Source organism: Buteo buteo, chromosome 2 (genome assembly GCF_964188355.1).
Source record: "Buteo buteo chromosome 2, bButBut1.hap1.1, whole genome shotgun sequence".
Lineage (NCBI taxonomy): Eukaryota > Metazoa > Chordata > Aves > Accipitriformes > Accipitridae > Buteo > Buteo buteo.
This window is the reverse complement of record NC_134172.1, coordinates 51342086-51355875: the sequence shown is the minus strand read 5'-3', so window position 1 is coordinate 51355875 and position 13790 is coordinate 51342086. Positions and strand designations below refer to the sequence as shown.

At 41.4% G+C, this 13790-nt stretch overlaps 1 protein-coding gene across 1 annotated transcript in view; it reads right to left on the bottom strand.

The window, feature by feature from the left end:
- The window catches only part of HECW1 (HECT, C2 and WW domain containing E3 ubiquitin protein ligase 1), a 271938-nt gene that overhangs the window by 159376 nt on the left and 98772 nt on the right, over positions 1–13790 (bottom strand). The window contains exon 3 of the mRNA XM_075054515.1: positions 8797–8904. Coding sequence (XP_074910616.1) covers positions 8797–8904 — 108 coding nt within the window. The remainder of the gene's footprint in view (positions 1–8796; positions 8905–13790) is intronic.

The following is a 13790-nucleotide window of genomic DNA, read 5'->3' as shown; positions in this document are numbered from 1 at the left end:
GGATATTGCTGATGTGACTGGAAGAGCAAAATGAACATGTACGTAAACCCGTATTTCCAACCTTTGGCACCTGCAGTTAGACTCCACCAGACCCAAAGTAAAGATGTACCATTCCCCATGGCATGCTGCCAGGTACAGACTGGTCTGATGGTTTCTACTTAAATTACTCTATCCCCTATCCTGGAGAACAACTGCATGATCAACAAGTGACTCGAGCAGTGTTGAAGGTTTTAGGCCCTACCTAGTATCTTCAGCAGGATCTGGAAGACAGGGAGTGGTGCAGACCACATCAGAAATTATAGCTGCCCACAAATTTTAATGCTGGAGCATGGAAAGCCACACATTCCCGGCTCCTGACAGATTCAAGCAGGAAGTACTGTAAGGACCACACAGCCTCTTTTCAATCTCCTGGAAGTAGCAGCACTACCGCCTGCTCCCCAGTCCTTACCTGTTTCTTGTAAAGGGTGTTAAGCAACGAGCTTCTGCTTGGAAAGAGTGAACTCTTTGTCAACTTTCCCCTCACTTTAAGATCAAATGAGCCTGGAAGGCAGCCAGTGCCCCTCCAAAAACAGTCACAATTTTCTGTGTCTTCCCAAATCTCGCAAGTTAGTAGAGTTAGTCAAGTTAGGGACTGAACAGATGTGTGCAAGAAAAAGCAATAACAGGGATGAAGAATACAATGTGATAAATGAAGGAGAAGAGAACAGGAAAAGGCTGTGATTTTTTTTCCCTTGTTGTCTAGCATCTTCTTTCCAAGATACAAAATCACATGGTGTTGCACCTCACAACAGGAGGCACTTCTGGTGCCTCAGGTGCCACTTTGCACTAGCTTGCACCTGACCTGGGGCTGGGTGTCCTCAACCAGGCTGCATTCTTCTGCCACCCTGGGACACAAGACACCAGTCAAAGCTGGGCATTGACCCAATGGTCTGTGTGTCCAGAACACAGGGTCACCCAGTAGCACTGGCACAACAGTGCCCTTCTGCCTCCATATGTGAGACAAGCCTAGCTGCAGAAGAATAAGAAGGCTGGAACCAGTTGCATCAGTCTTGTGTTCAGCTAGTGAGATGACTCTACAAATCTTTGTCTTTCCTAAGTAGAGTATTGGCCAGGCAAGAGTTGGGCTGTTGGACTGCAAGGCAAGTTACTGCTGTCCCTCAACAACGTCTGGGAAAGAAAACAACAAGAAGATCCAGCATGCCCATAGCTGGCTTAAAAATAAAAAATGGAACAGAAAAGAGAGGAAAAATCCTGGTTCTTTTATTATCACCTTTTCTGAGGCTTTTTCCAACTTTGATAAAGCCATAACAACCCTACACAAACCCCTCCCCTCTTTCCAGCAGAGGAGCTTTCAGAAACGCTGTTCCTTAAAGAACAAAAGGAAGAAGAACGTACCATGCAGCAGGGAACCTTTATTTTCAGGGTACAACTTTTAAGTAATTCCCAATAGTTCAGACTGCGAATAGACTAGAGATGAGACACTAAGCAGGGACTATGGAAACTAAAGTCTTATCTGCAGTTGTACCCATGCACTGGCAAGTCACTTCTTTACTCTGTGCCTCTGTTTCCACCTCTCACCTTTTAATCTATCTTCCCTATCTCAGCTTTGAAGCTAGCTCTCAAACATTTGCACTGAACTTATACCTTCAAAAATCTGGCCTTAGTTCTTTAGGACAGGAACTACCCCAGTACATAGAAAAGAAGATCTACTCTTCATGGGAGACACCAGACACTACTCTGATAAAAAAAGCAACTAATAAAATTTGAAAGTTAACAAACAAGAATAGATCTGTGCGTCAAAAGCAGGTCCCAAATGCCTCAAGGCTCAGTGTCATTAGCACTAAAACTTCAGTTAAATATTACCACAACTTCTTGACCACTGCCTTGGGAATTAGATGATGTCCAGTCTCTGATGCATTGATATAGTGTCTATGCTTGTTTAGGGTTAAGTAGTTGAGACAAGAGATAACGTAAGCTGCGGTCTCTGTGACTGGGAACTACAGCTTAGTGAAGAAAGACTTGCCTAAGATCTTCAGCGTGCCTAAGATCAGGCATTATTCCTCATTTAAAGCATTCCAGTTCACATTGAGAGAGCTTTCTGAAACTCCTATTAGCAACCTCTCAGAGTTCTCACTTCAATCTCAGCTTTGTGCAAGCAGATATTTTGTAATTTCTTTAAGCACTGCCATGAAAAGTGGAGAGCAGGTAGTGTGGGGACCAGCCAGGCTGTCCCAGCATGCTGATCCCAGCCCTGATTTCCACGGTACAAACAAAATATGTCCAAGTGCCAAAACAAGTTGTGGAAAGGGAGAGAAAGACAGAGAAAAATCTGATTTGTGGACATGTCTCTCAGTTAAGATACCACAGCGCAACCATGCAGGAAGCTGAGAAATAGCTGTCTAACGTCTTGCGTGGAGTGACCTATATTTCCATTCATGACGGGTTGCTGCCTACAATCCTGGCACAGAAACACTTTGTAAGAGAAAAACTAACAGGAAATGCAACAATGGCAAAGACTAAAGGGATGATCAAAGGACCCAAAGCAAAGGGTTCTTGATGAACTTCAACAGCCCTGAACTGGGAAGTGCCTTCATCCAGGCTCAGACTGTGCTCACCTCTTCCCAAAGCTAAGTCTGGCTCAAATATGAATATTAAACTACTATGAGGGTACCAGGCTGAGGAAAAGAAGGAGGAATTTAAAAATTGTGTGTAGGGTGGAAGATAATCAAAAAGCATCAATAAGACTACTCCATGTGCAAGATGAAGAGAAAGAACCTCAAAACTATGGTATGTCTTCCTTGGGAGAGAAACAAGCAGTAGATGCATGTTTTGGGGCACAAGTCTCTCTCATTGCTTCATATCTGTTTTTTCTCTGACACCTTTAACCATTCTGCTAAATAGTCTTCACACTGTTGAAGATGCTTCTGTGTTGCTCCAGTTTTTACTGTCTGTGGACTCCTGAAAGTTAAAGTCATGCAGCATAGTCTAATTTGCTCAAAGGTATAGCAGGATGGACTTCAACAGCCTTATCTCTATTTCCTCCCTTCATGCACTCTTTCATAAAGTGAAGCGCATGTGATTTGAGAGACATTGGGGTCTCTCATGAAAACGGAGACAGGAAAATATTTTAGTGAACTGGACTTGTCAACAGCCTGTCCAGAAAAACGAAAACTTTGCAAATACTCCAGCTTCATTAAAGCTTTTGTTGATATGACTGTGCCACATTTATTTGGAAACATTTGAGGCTACAACATCCTTCAATTATTTGTACTTTGAAAGTGGCCTTTATATCGGCTTCCTAAAGCAATGCAAAAGACGTATTTTCTAGAGAGTGCCCCAGCTGAAAGGGATGATTGTTTGTCAGTTTTGGGGACATTTCTGTACATATTCCATAAAAGCACATATATGGCATATATTGACCGTGACCTAGAACATATGCCTTCTAGCTGCAGATGTACCAGCATCTCTCAGGCCTCTGACTTTAGTCGCATGCTTTTTTTACCATTATTTCCCTGCTAGTCAATAGGAATAACTATAATTTCTGTTCTCTGCAAGGCCTATCATCCATCTTTGCTATTAATAAAAATGCAGGAACAACAACAGCAACAAATTTAAACAACTGCTGTATGAGCTTCCACATAAAAGTGCCACACAGGTGACTGGTTACACTTGGAAATGGTTTTCTTAGTTGCCAGGTTGTAAAACAATCTACAGAAAGGCCAGCAGATTAACAGGGGTCCCAGGTATCTGGCTATCTTCAGTGCAATTCTGAATAGTGTCAAAACTTGCTTCATCATTTTAAGGATATGCTAGTTTGATACTGTGCTTACAGGACAATGCTGCATCGCACCTCTGTGAAATGGTCACTTGCACATTCTCTCTTTGTACTGCTGTATAAGCCAAAAAAGTGTGCCAGAAATTGTAGTGAATCAGAGCATGTTTACTTTCCTGGAAAAGCCATTATAGGCTGGTTCTTTCACTGCAGCGCCCTCCAAGCCTTAACACAAAGTATACATCCCTAGCGGCATGTAGCCTCTCTTCCCTCCTCCTTCCTCTCCCCAGGCCCCAGCCATTTCATGGTTACAGTGGATGGTTACTGTTTATCACTGGCTGTCATGAAAACCCAAATTGCTAGACTTCCACAGACATGCAAAACTGGCCATAGTGCAACATTGCCTCTGCAGCTGTTAAGGCTTTTTGTTTGCTGGATATTAATAGGAGATGAGTTCTGTTCTGCTGGCATTCATGCTGTAATATGGAAGCAACTCCCTCTCTGGCTCACACCAATTACGTATCTGTCTGGCAACATTACGTTGCAAGTTTGTGATATGCAAAGTGGAAAGGCATACGCTTCGCTGGGAAAGATCCTAGTCCTTTTCAAGGTGAAAAAGTAGATCACTGACACAAACTTTAAACATCTGTGGTATCTGAAAATGCTGTATGGGTACGAATTAAGAAATTATCTTTGTTTTGAAAAGTGATAGGGCTCTCTAGATGGTGTTAAACCAGGCTATCAGCAAATTCAAAAGCAATGTGTATTTTACCCAAATACCCCCAAAACATAGAAGCATGTTCCAAAAAGAGAAAACTATTTTGCATTGTCATTGACCTACCACACAAAAAGCATTTTCTTAACCTAGTGAGATTTTAAATATACTTGAAAAAGTAACCCTTAATGACTCCAACTGGGCAATCCACTGAGAATAATGTGGAAGTATAGCTTAAACAACAGAGAAGCATCTGAAATTGCAGAATTTCAGTTTTACAAAAGTACAAGAAGTGCAGTTAACACAAAAAATGGTTTCAATTTCTTGCCGTGCTTTCCTTTGTGTTTGCCACTCCTGATGCACTTCTACAAATCTCTCACAATATCGCTAGTTTCTTCTGCCCATAGCAGCAGCATGTACACAATACCTGTCTAGCATCATCCTCCAGGCTGATGGGTTTTGCCAGTAATTATCATTACAACTGTGTCCAATAGAAGATTTCTGTTGTGATAATCTGCCACTATGAAGAAAATAACTTACAGCCACTTTTGCCTTTACTCACTCCTATTCCAGGTCCAGACCATTGCATGCAAAATACTATCTACAGTGATTAGAAGTCAGTATTTTATTAAGCACCTGAATAGTGGTTTTATGTATGATTACTACAGGTTACATAGTTAGAGTGTCATATTTCATTTGCTTGTTAATTTTAAAAAATGCAGGAAAGAAAGGATAACTAATTGAAGAACATTAAGGCTTTTGAACAAAATACTCCCAAACACATTATATATGCCTCCAGATTCAAAATATAGAAAATGAGTAATAACTCTCTATTTACTTGGCCTCATTCCTAATGCTTCTTTTTTCATATTAATGGGAATTTCACTGTTGCACATCAGCCAATCTTTTAATACCTTTGATTTTTCTAGTTCCCTCATATAGCTCTCTAATAAAAAAAAGTTCAGAAATGTCTTTTTAAGTTCTTTATGTCAAGTGTCTGGCTGGTCACAGCATAAGGGTAGTTTCCTTAAATGTGGTACAAAAACACCCTGTGGGGAGTCCTAAAGTCTAACTGTTGGCAAAAGAAAAACTTTGACTTCTGAGGTTGGACAGGATGATCCCTATGGTCCCCCGATAATGAGCCTATTTTACCTCACACAATAGCACCACCAAAAATGTTAAACCTTTATATGTTTCAAGAACAGGAACCAAACCAGTCTGTGTGGGGTGCCTTAAGTTCTTCGGAACTTGAAATTCTTTATGTAAGGCAAATTCTTTATTTGGTCATACCGTGATTTCCCCTTTGTCATGGCTCCTGCCTGCTACAATGGGCCAAACACTGCAATGAATACCATAACGTTTTCTGAAGCACTGTGTGGTTGATAAATTGCCAATATTGACTCATGTGGTGAACAGATACCAAGATACAGATAGTTACAGGAAAAGCAAAAGCAGAAATTAAGGGCTGCCTTCACAGGTGAGCTGCTCTGCTTTATACAGAATTAATGCTATAATCAGCAAGACTCCAATCAATAGCAAACTAAGCTATAACACAATGCATAGTAAAGCAATACAGATACCTTGAAAATAAATTACTACGTCTTAGCTACCTAATACATGCCTTGGCAACCACTAAATAAAAAGACTACCGATCTCAGGAAGTGCCTGAGCTACAGATTAACAGGAGCTAAGAATACTCCAGCTAGAAGACTCACTAACACTTGCTTACCTTTATACTCTCCTCAAGTCTACACTATTGGCCATTTTTGGAGACAGGACACCAGCTCAGGTTAACTTTGGAACAACATGGCAATTCTTATACCAGGTTACCACTGAACATACCCCTTGGCCCTGTCTTCCAGGTTCTCTCAGTTCTGTAGTGAATGGCAAGAAAAAGAAAATAGATTTCTTTGGTGAGTTTGATTTTGATGACCAGTATCTTTCTGATTCCTGCAAATACCACCATATTGTGAGCTATGCAACATAAAAGGAAGATATGATCTCTGTCCAAAAAATAAAAGTGTGAAGGAAGGTGGTTTATACCATCCTCTTTGGATAGAAAATACATGAGGTTTTCAGATACAGCAGTTTTTAACATAACATTTAATCAACTGCAAAGCTGTGTACTTTCATATGTAAGTCACAACAATGAGCAGGAACCCTCAAATATGCCTTCAGATATATAAAATTCACATACATCAACACTGTTCACTGCTTTAACTTCCCACTTCAATAGTCAAGTGGCTCTAAGAGTATCTGCATGTGCTGTTATTTACTACTGCCTACTTCATTTTCTCCTATTTTAATTCTGGACAGGGCAATGATTTGTCCTTGATGAGTGCGCTGGTACATAATCTCAGGGCTGAGATTCACAACCTAGTCATGGCAGCATAACAAATTACCACGAGGCAGCAACTCGTCAAGCGTGGGCTGCCCAACTACAGTGTAGTATGACTTAGTTTTAAGCACCCGTGAAAGATGGTTATGCTAGGTTGCATTTTCTTATGGTAGGGCAAGTGAAGAATGTACATGCAATCAATTAACAACAGCTACTCTGTCTCAGCTAATGGGGGCAACTTATTAAGCTGACATATTTCATTGTGCAGTTGAGACTTTAATGAAATGTGGCCCACCTGAATAGACTTTCTCCTAAGCATTTCTCACACTGCCTCTTTCTTTTCTGTTGTAGATTAGGCAGGAAAGCTACCACAGCGCAGTCCCACTTCCACCCTTCCTCAATAAACTGAGGTCCTAAGGCCTCATCAAAACCCAGTTCTGGGATTTTATATCTCCTCCCCACACTTCTTGTAACAGCTAAAAGAAAGCATGATCAGTCTCATGGATTAGTAACCACAGCTCAAAGAAGCAGCTGCAAATTAGAGTCTGCTTTAAAGGTTAGATCCTGTAATGTATTTCTGCCTCCAAATCAGGATAACTAAAACCAGTGTTCTCATATATTAAACAATTTCCCATAAATGTATTTTTCAAAACACAGGATATAAGCATCCCATATGTCCTATAGACATTTCAGCAGCTCCCTTAATTCTTTAGAACAACATTCTCAATTTAACTTAACACTAGGAATTACAGACCATCACCAATGCTTCATACTGCAAAGAGATAACCTGTTTCTACAGCTGAGTACCTGTAAAATGTCTGCATGTAGCATCCTTGCTGATACCAGATACTTAAGGTCAAAGTCATAGATTAATCTAATCAAGTATAACTCATATCCTTTCCAAATCCTTTAGAATTTAGGCTATGTCAAAGATTCCATTGATTGCTCTCAAATTCAGACAGTCTTAAACAGATATACCTGACTGTCATGCAATTTATATATGCTTTTACAAAACTTTGAATTTTGCCCAGCAGGCTAAGTTAGATCATTGGAAACATTCAGTACAATTGAAAAACTGAAATTGTTGCATGTTAGGCTTCTTCACGCTTAACGTCTCCTTAAGGGTACATGTAGCTCTTCCACCACAAATCTTTTGCTATAGAACTCGGTCCAGTCTTTTGAGTACCCTATTTTCTGTTCTCCAAAGACGACCATGAATTCCTTTCACACTAGCACATGGTAACTCTTTGAAAAGAAGGAGGGCTTGAATGGTCAGGTTCACTTCGGTCAGGGATGTGGGACTGCCAAGCCTAAAAATGTTAACTTGCTGTACAAGGTACTTTGCAGAAGCAAATTCAGTGTTTCTGTATTTTGATTGCGAAGCGAGGTGGAAAAGAGTTACACTGCATTGCATCAGATGCTCTGGTTAATATATGAATATGAGGAACAATTAATTTGAAATCAGTGTACCTTTCTGCAACTACATATTGTTATACTTTTATCAGTCTCGATGATCAGAACTCGACACTTTTTACCTCTGAATCCACCTGAATCTGGTGGAAGTCAGATGCACCATGAAGTTTTCCAGTTGAAAGTCAGTGTGGATCTTCCTGGAGTGAGAATATGCCCTGAGTTCCTCTTTTCCTTAATACCATAATAAAGTTAATGCAGCTAATTACTAACGATATAGCCCAAATAACAGCAAATGGATTAAAACACTTATTCATAACTGTATTAAAAAAAAAGTAAATAAGACAATGTTCACAATATTTATTTGCTCACAGAAACTGTGGTTTCCTACTCCTTAAAATGTTTCCGTTCTTCTCAATACAGTCAAAGATTTTGGTAACATTTTTTGCCTTTCCTGAAGGACATATTGTGCATAAAAACATCATAAGAACAACTTAAGCAGTTCAATTATCTTTCTACAGTGACTGAATTATACTACAGCAGGATTGGAAAAATACTTACGCTCCACAAAGTAAGAGCTAGCATCAATCTTCCAGATAATCTGACCACGGTGAGAGCCATTGACACCACGGTTCTTGTAGTCCAAAAAGTTTTCGGACAAGACCTCATCTATAAACAAAGAAAAGAGTCTCATCAAGCACCTATTACAACAACATGCATAGCAGAGTCAGGCTAAAAATATGCCGTTGGCTTGACAGAACATAGTAGAGCTGCTAGACAGCTTGGCACCACATGTTGAAAAATTAGCTTTTTCACTCATTTATATTTTTAAGAAGTGCAGCTCTCCTTAAAAATCACAGCTTTTCCTGAAATGTAATTTAAAAAAATACATCCTTACAAAATTCTCAAAAATGAAAACATCTAGCTTAACATAGATGAACCCCTACCTAATAAAACATTATCTAGCCGTAAGAGAGAACGTAGCAAAAAATAATCACCTCTTTGCACAAACTCTTCCTTCAAAAAACCCGCACAGAAAATAGTTATGTGTAGGCATCTGTACTACAATCACTTGTATCACAACAGATGTGGTTATTTCTTGCAGCATACATCAAAGGTATTTATTTTTGAAGAATCCCATTCACTGGGTGCCTTCACAGCTCTTGGCCTCCAAAACCAAATGACTGACAACAAAACACTGTCCCCTCGCAGTGTTTTGAGACACCCAGCAGCTGCCACACTACCAAGCTGATCTTCAGAGAAATCAAGGAGTAATCTATTAAAAATGAATAAACTCTATAAAGTTGCTGAAAATCAAGGCTGAGGAAGCAACTGCCTTGCATGCACAGGGCTGCGTGTAAATAAAAGGTGGGCAGGTAGTGATCCTGAGGAGCGACCTTCTGGTTGTCCACACAAGTAAGTTTTTAGTCTGCTTCCAAGTTTCATTTCAGACTGCTTCAACAAGCTCTTTTCCAGACCAATCTGCAAGCCCTATGCAGTGTAGATGTTAACAAAGGCATCCTGGCCTCCAGGCAAGGGCCTGGTTCTTGACCCTCTTTTATCCAACAGCTTAAAAACCAGGCAGCGAGACTGTGCTGCAGCCTCAGGGCCACGCTCGCCAACTCACTAGCTTACACCAGGCTTTCAAGCAAACAAAAATGCACATATTGCCACCATATCAGGCCGGCACTTGTGGTTTTGATACAAAGAGCACAGCAAAAATAAAATAGACATATGGGGACATTTACAGCCTGCCAGAGGCAAGCGGGACTCACGGGCAGTGGCCTGTAGGAGCCCAAAATGGCCACGAACTCAAGCGGCTGAAACAGCGACCCAGGATGGGCCCGGCCATGGCCTCACTGCTCCGGCTTCAGCGGGATGAAATGGATTTTGCATCTGTGCCCTGCCAAAGCAAAAGGTCGCGATCTCTACCTGCGGAGACCAGCCAGCAACTTCCTGGATTTTTCCTCTTGGCAACGAGAACAATTTTAATCTTAACAGAGATTTGTACAAACGCATTTTAACCAACTCAACCTTGCTATGGAAACAATCCTGGGTGGGTCCTGAGACTCAGTTCTGAGGACAATTATGTTAATTACTAGTCACCCTAAAAGCAGAGGAAAAATGTGAAGTACTCAATCCAAGATTAAAATACATGAACTGTAAACTCCCTGAAGCACTTGCTTCGTTACCACGTAGGTCAATGAGAAAACAAAGATGACGCCATGCAACAAGGGAGACCATGCCTGAGGACGGATTGACAGTGTGACCAACTGCAGAGCAGAAGAGGCAGCCCAACGGACAAAGCCAAGAAACTCAAAGACTAGCATATTATTAAAATATATATATATAAATGTTAAACAATACAGACTTCTAAATCGAAGGAAACTACACTTCCACTGAAAGAATAAAGCAGCAAGCAGATGCCAATGTTGTCCTGTTAGTTTTACATAGTTGTGCTCTCAAGGGAGGAAGGTAAGCAGGCTACCAACACTGAACTCTTTGGTGCCACTCTCTTGAGGAATTTACAGCAGAAATCCTTTTAAAGGGGTCATTAATGATTGCAATGGATAATTATAAATGGCAATACTATCTACAATACATTTTCCCTTTGCTGACTTGCTAATTGTCAGCAATTATTTCACTAGCTGTGTGTCACGCTCTGTGTTGAAGTGGAAACCTTTCAGCACATTCACATAGTACATCTCTGCAGTAACCCTTCAACGGTAAAATGCTCTGGTATGATTTCTGTTCTTCCTCTGTACTTTATAACTGCTTGTGTCTTCTTTTAAATGCCAAATTATATATAAAAAAAGGGCAAGTAAGTATACACCATTGCTCTCAGAGCTTTGGCTTACTAATGACTACCTTCAGTAAAGGACCATCCTGGATACAGATTATCCAGAATTACCCATATAGTTCTGTAGAAGTAGGAACACTTACATACACATGAGGAGATTTAAACCTATGAACTGTCCCTTCTGTTTTGGCAGGGAAAACACTTTATACTTAAATGTGAGCATGTACTGAAATGTTGCACTGAGCTGAAGCCTGGGAACCCTGCCTGGCCCCTCATCCTGACAGGGCAGAGAGAGCATCCCTCAGCTCAGGCATGCTGCTCTCTGGCTTCATCACTCGTGACATTTATTTGTCATATTTAGTCTCTGTAAGCTGCTGGAGATGCTCCAACACCTGCCATGTTATTAAGATGTATGGGTAATTACTGTTCCTCAAGATATATTGTTTATAAAATACCATGGTTGCTTAAGGAGACTTAGCTGAGCTAGACTGGATGGCCTTGCCTAAGAAATTGCAGACATTTTAGGCTAGAGTTTAGTGGCACAAGAGATCCCAGAATCAGATTTAAAATGCTGTGTTCATACGTAGTATCTGTGGGGGCCAGCTGGCACTTCCACTGCATCAGCTGTTGTCTGCTTCCCACAGCTGGCACAAAGGCAGTGTGAACTCTGCATCACACAATCTCTCTAATTTGACAGACATGTCGACATATGCCCATACCCAAACCAAATCACATCCCTATTGCAAGCTGAGCCAGTGGGGATGACTGCAGCAAGCCCTTTCCTCCCTTTTGTTGGAAATGTGCAGGAAGCCTGGAAAATCAGGCTGAGAAAAAGGACCACTCTCCATCTGCACATTCCAGGTAGAAGACCCCCGAAGGGAAGGGAGAATCAAGCCAGTCTGTCTATGGTTACAGCTCACAGGTGAGACCATGGGGAAGCTGGAAGAAGCTGCTCCCACCAACTAGCTTCTGCACGCTGCCCCCTGCCTCGGAGGCGAGAGACAGGGGTGTGCGGGAAGGACAGCATCCAGACCAAAAGGTCAGGTCACAAAGCACATCAGGGAAAGGATACACACACATGGAGCTAGTCAAGCGCACACAGTTTATGGACAGCGGCCACTGATGAAATACAGGCTCAGGCAGTGGAAAGAATATTTTAGTATGAGTGTATGGAGCTCTGCAATATGCAGGTCACCCCAAGTAGGAGCAGCAGAGCCTTTAAGTATAAAAACATTCTTGTAAATAAAACATATTTACAAATTTCATGATTTAGAAATCCAGCATGTAGGTCCTTCTCACAGCCAGATGTAAGCCCTGTCTGTCACTTTTCAAAAGCTAAGTACTTCCCTCTTTCTGAAGAAATAAAACTTATTTTTAGTCCAGTAGAAATTTATGTTAATTGGGATTTTTAAGCCAAACAAATTTTAGCTCTAGAAAAATACATGCAGGTCCAAAAGGGAAATCCTTCTCCTTCACTTTTTGAAGGTATGTATTTTTGGAAGGTGAAAGATAAGAAAGAAATATCCCCAGGCAAGTTAGAAATAGCAATAGTTGAAACTGGTCAGGAAGTTGGAATGTTTGAATACGCCTGATCAACGTGTTTTAGTTGGCAGGTGATACTATTCAGGCATGCTATTCCCTGAACATGGACATTACATATGTAGCACATTGACAAAGAAAATCGTGCATGTGAAATACACAGCTGTTTAGTGCACTACATATGTGCATATATGTGTACATAGGTTTATCAACATTCATGCCATATATAAGCAAATAGACGATATGGTATGTTAAAGAGAAAGAATACGTGCAAAGGAAACCAAATTTTATTTCATATTTCTGTATGAAATACAGAGAATCCCTGTAACAAAGGAACTGACCTTAAAAACATGTTGCATCTCAATTCCCAAAGGTAAATGGTGAAATGCTTCGTTTCACCTCCACACAAAATGAAGAGCAGAGTTAATGCTGCTCCCTTTCATATATTTCAGCCAGCAGCTAATGGCTTTTGACATTTTTCCAATGAAGCATTGTAATGCATCTCCCTCCCTCTATTTTTGAAATGAGATTAACCTTTAAACTAGCTTTCTGCTTAGCTGGCAATCCACTGCACAGCCTGGGTTTGGTCCCGCTTGGCCAAAACGCAAACACTTTGTGATGGCTCTCAGATCTGCTGCTTCATTTCCCTGGATGGTAAATAGCTAATCAAGGAAAGCGTCAAATGAGGGAGCATTCAGGATGTGCTGCCCCTTTGAACATCATCAGCTGGTCCTGGAGCTGGAGACAAGGACAGTGAGGGCATCTAAGACGAGGAGCCAGCAGACATTGCTCTCTGCCTCCCTGGCTCTGGGGCACACAGACGTGCCGGCTGCCTCTTGCTGGTGAGAGGGAAGGCAGCTGCAGACCTGCAAAGCTGTGCTGGGACAGGAGCAGCAGCAGCCAGACCTCCTGCACCTCGCACAGTCTCTAGAGGAAATGTCGAAGCGGATGCACGACCAGGCGCCAGGCAGCCGGGGCCTGAGCACCAGCCAGAAGGACCAAGGCACGCTAGAGGCAAATATTAGCAAGTGCTTTGGGAACCAGCAGCAATTCTGACAGACTGCTTGTCTTCACCCAACCAGATACCTCCAAGCACAGCCTTCTACTGCTAAAAATATTCTGCGCTGTCACTTCCATGCTGAGTGATCCCAATATACTTCAGAAGCACTATATATAGAGAGAGATAAAGAACCATGGCCACCAAAGAAAGCTATCT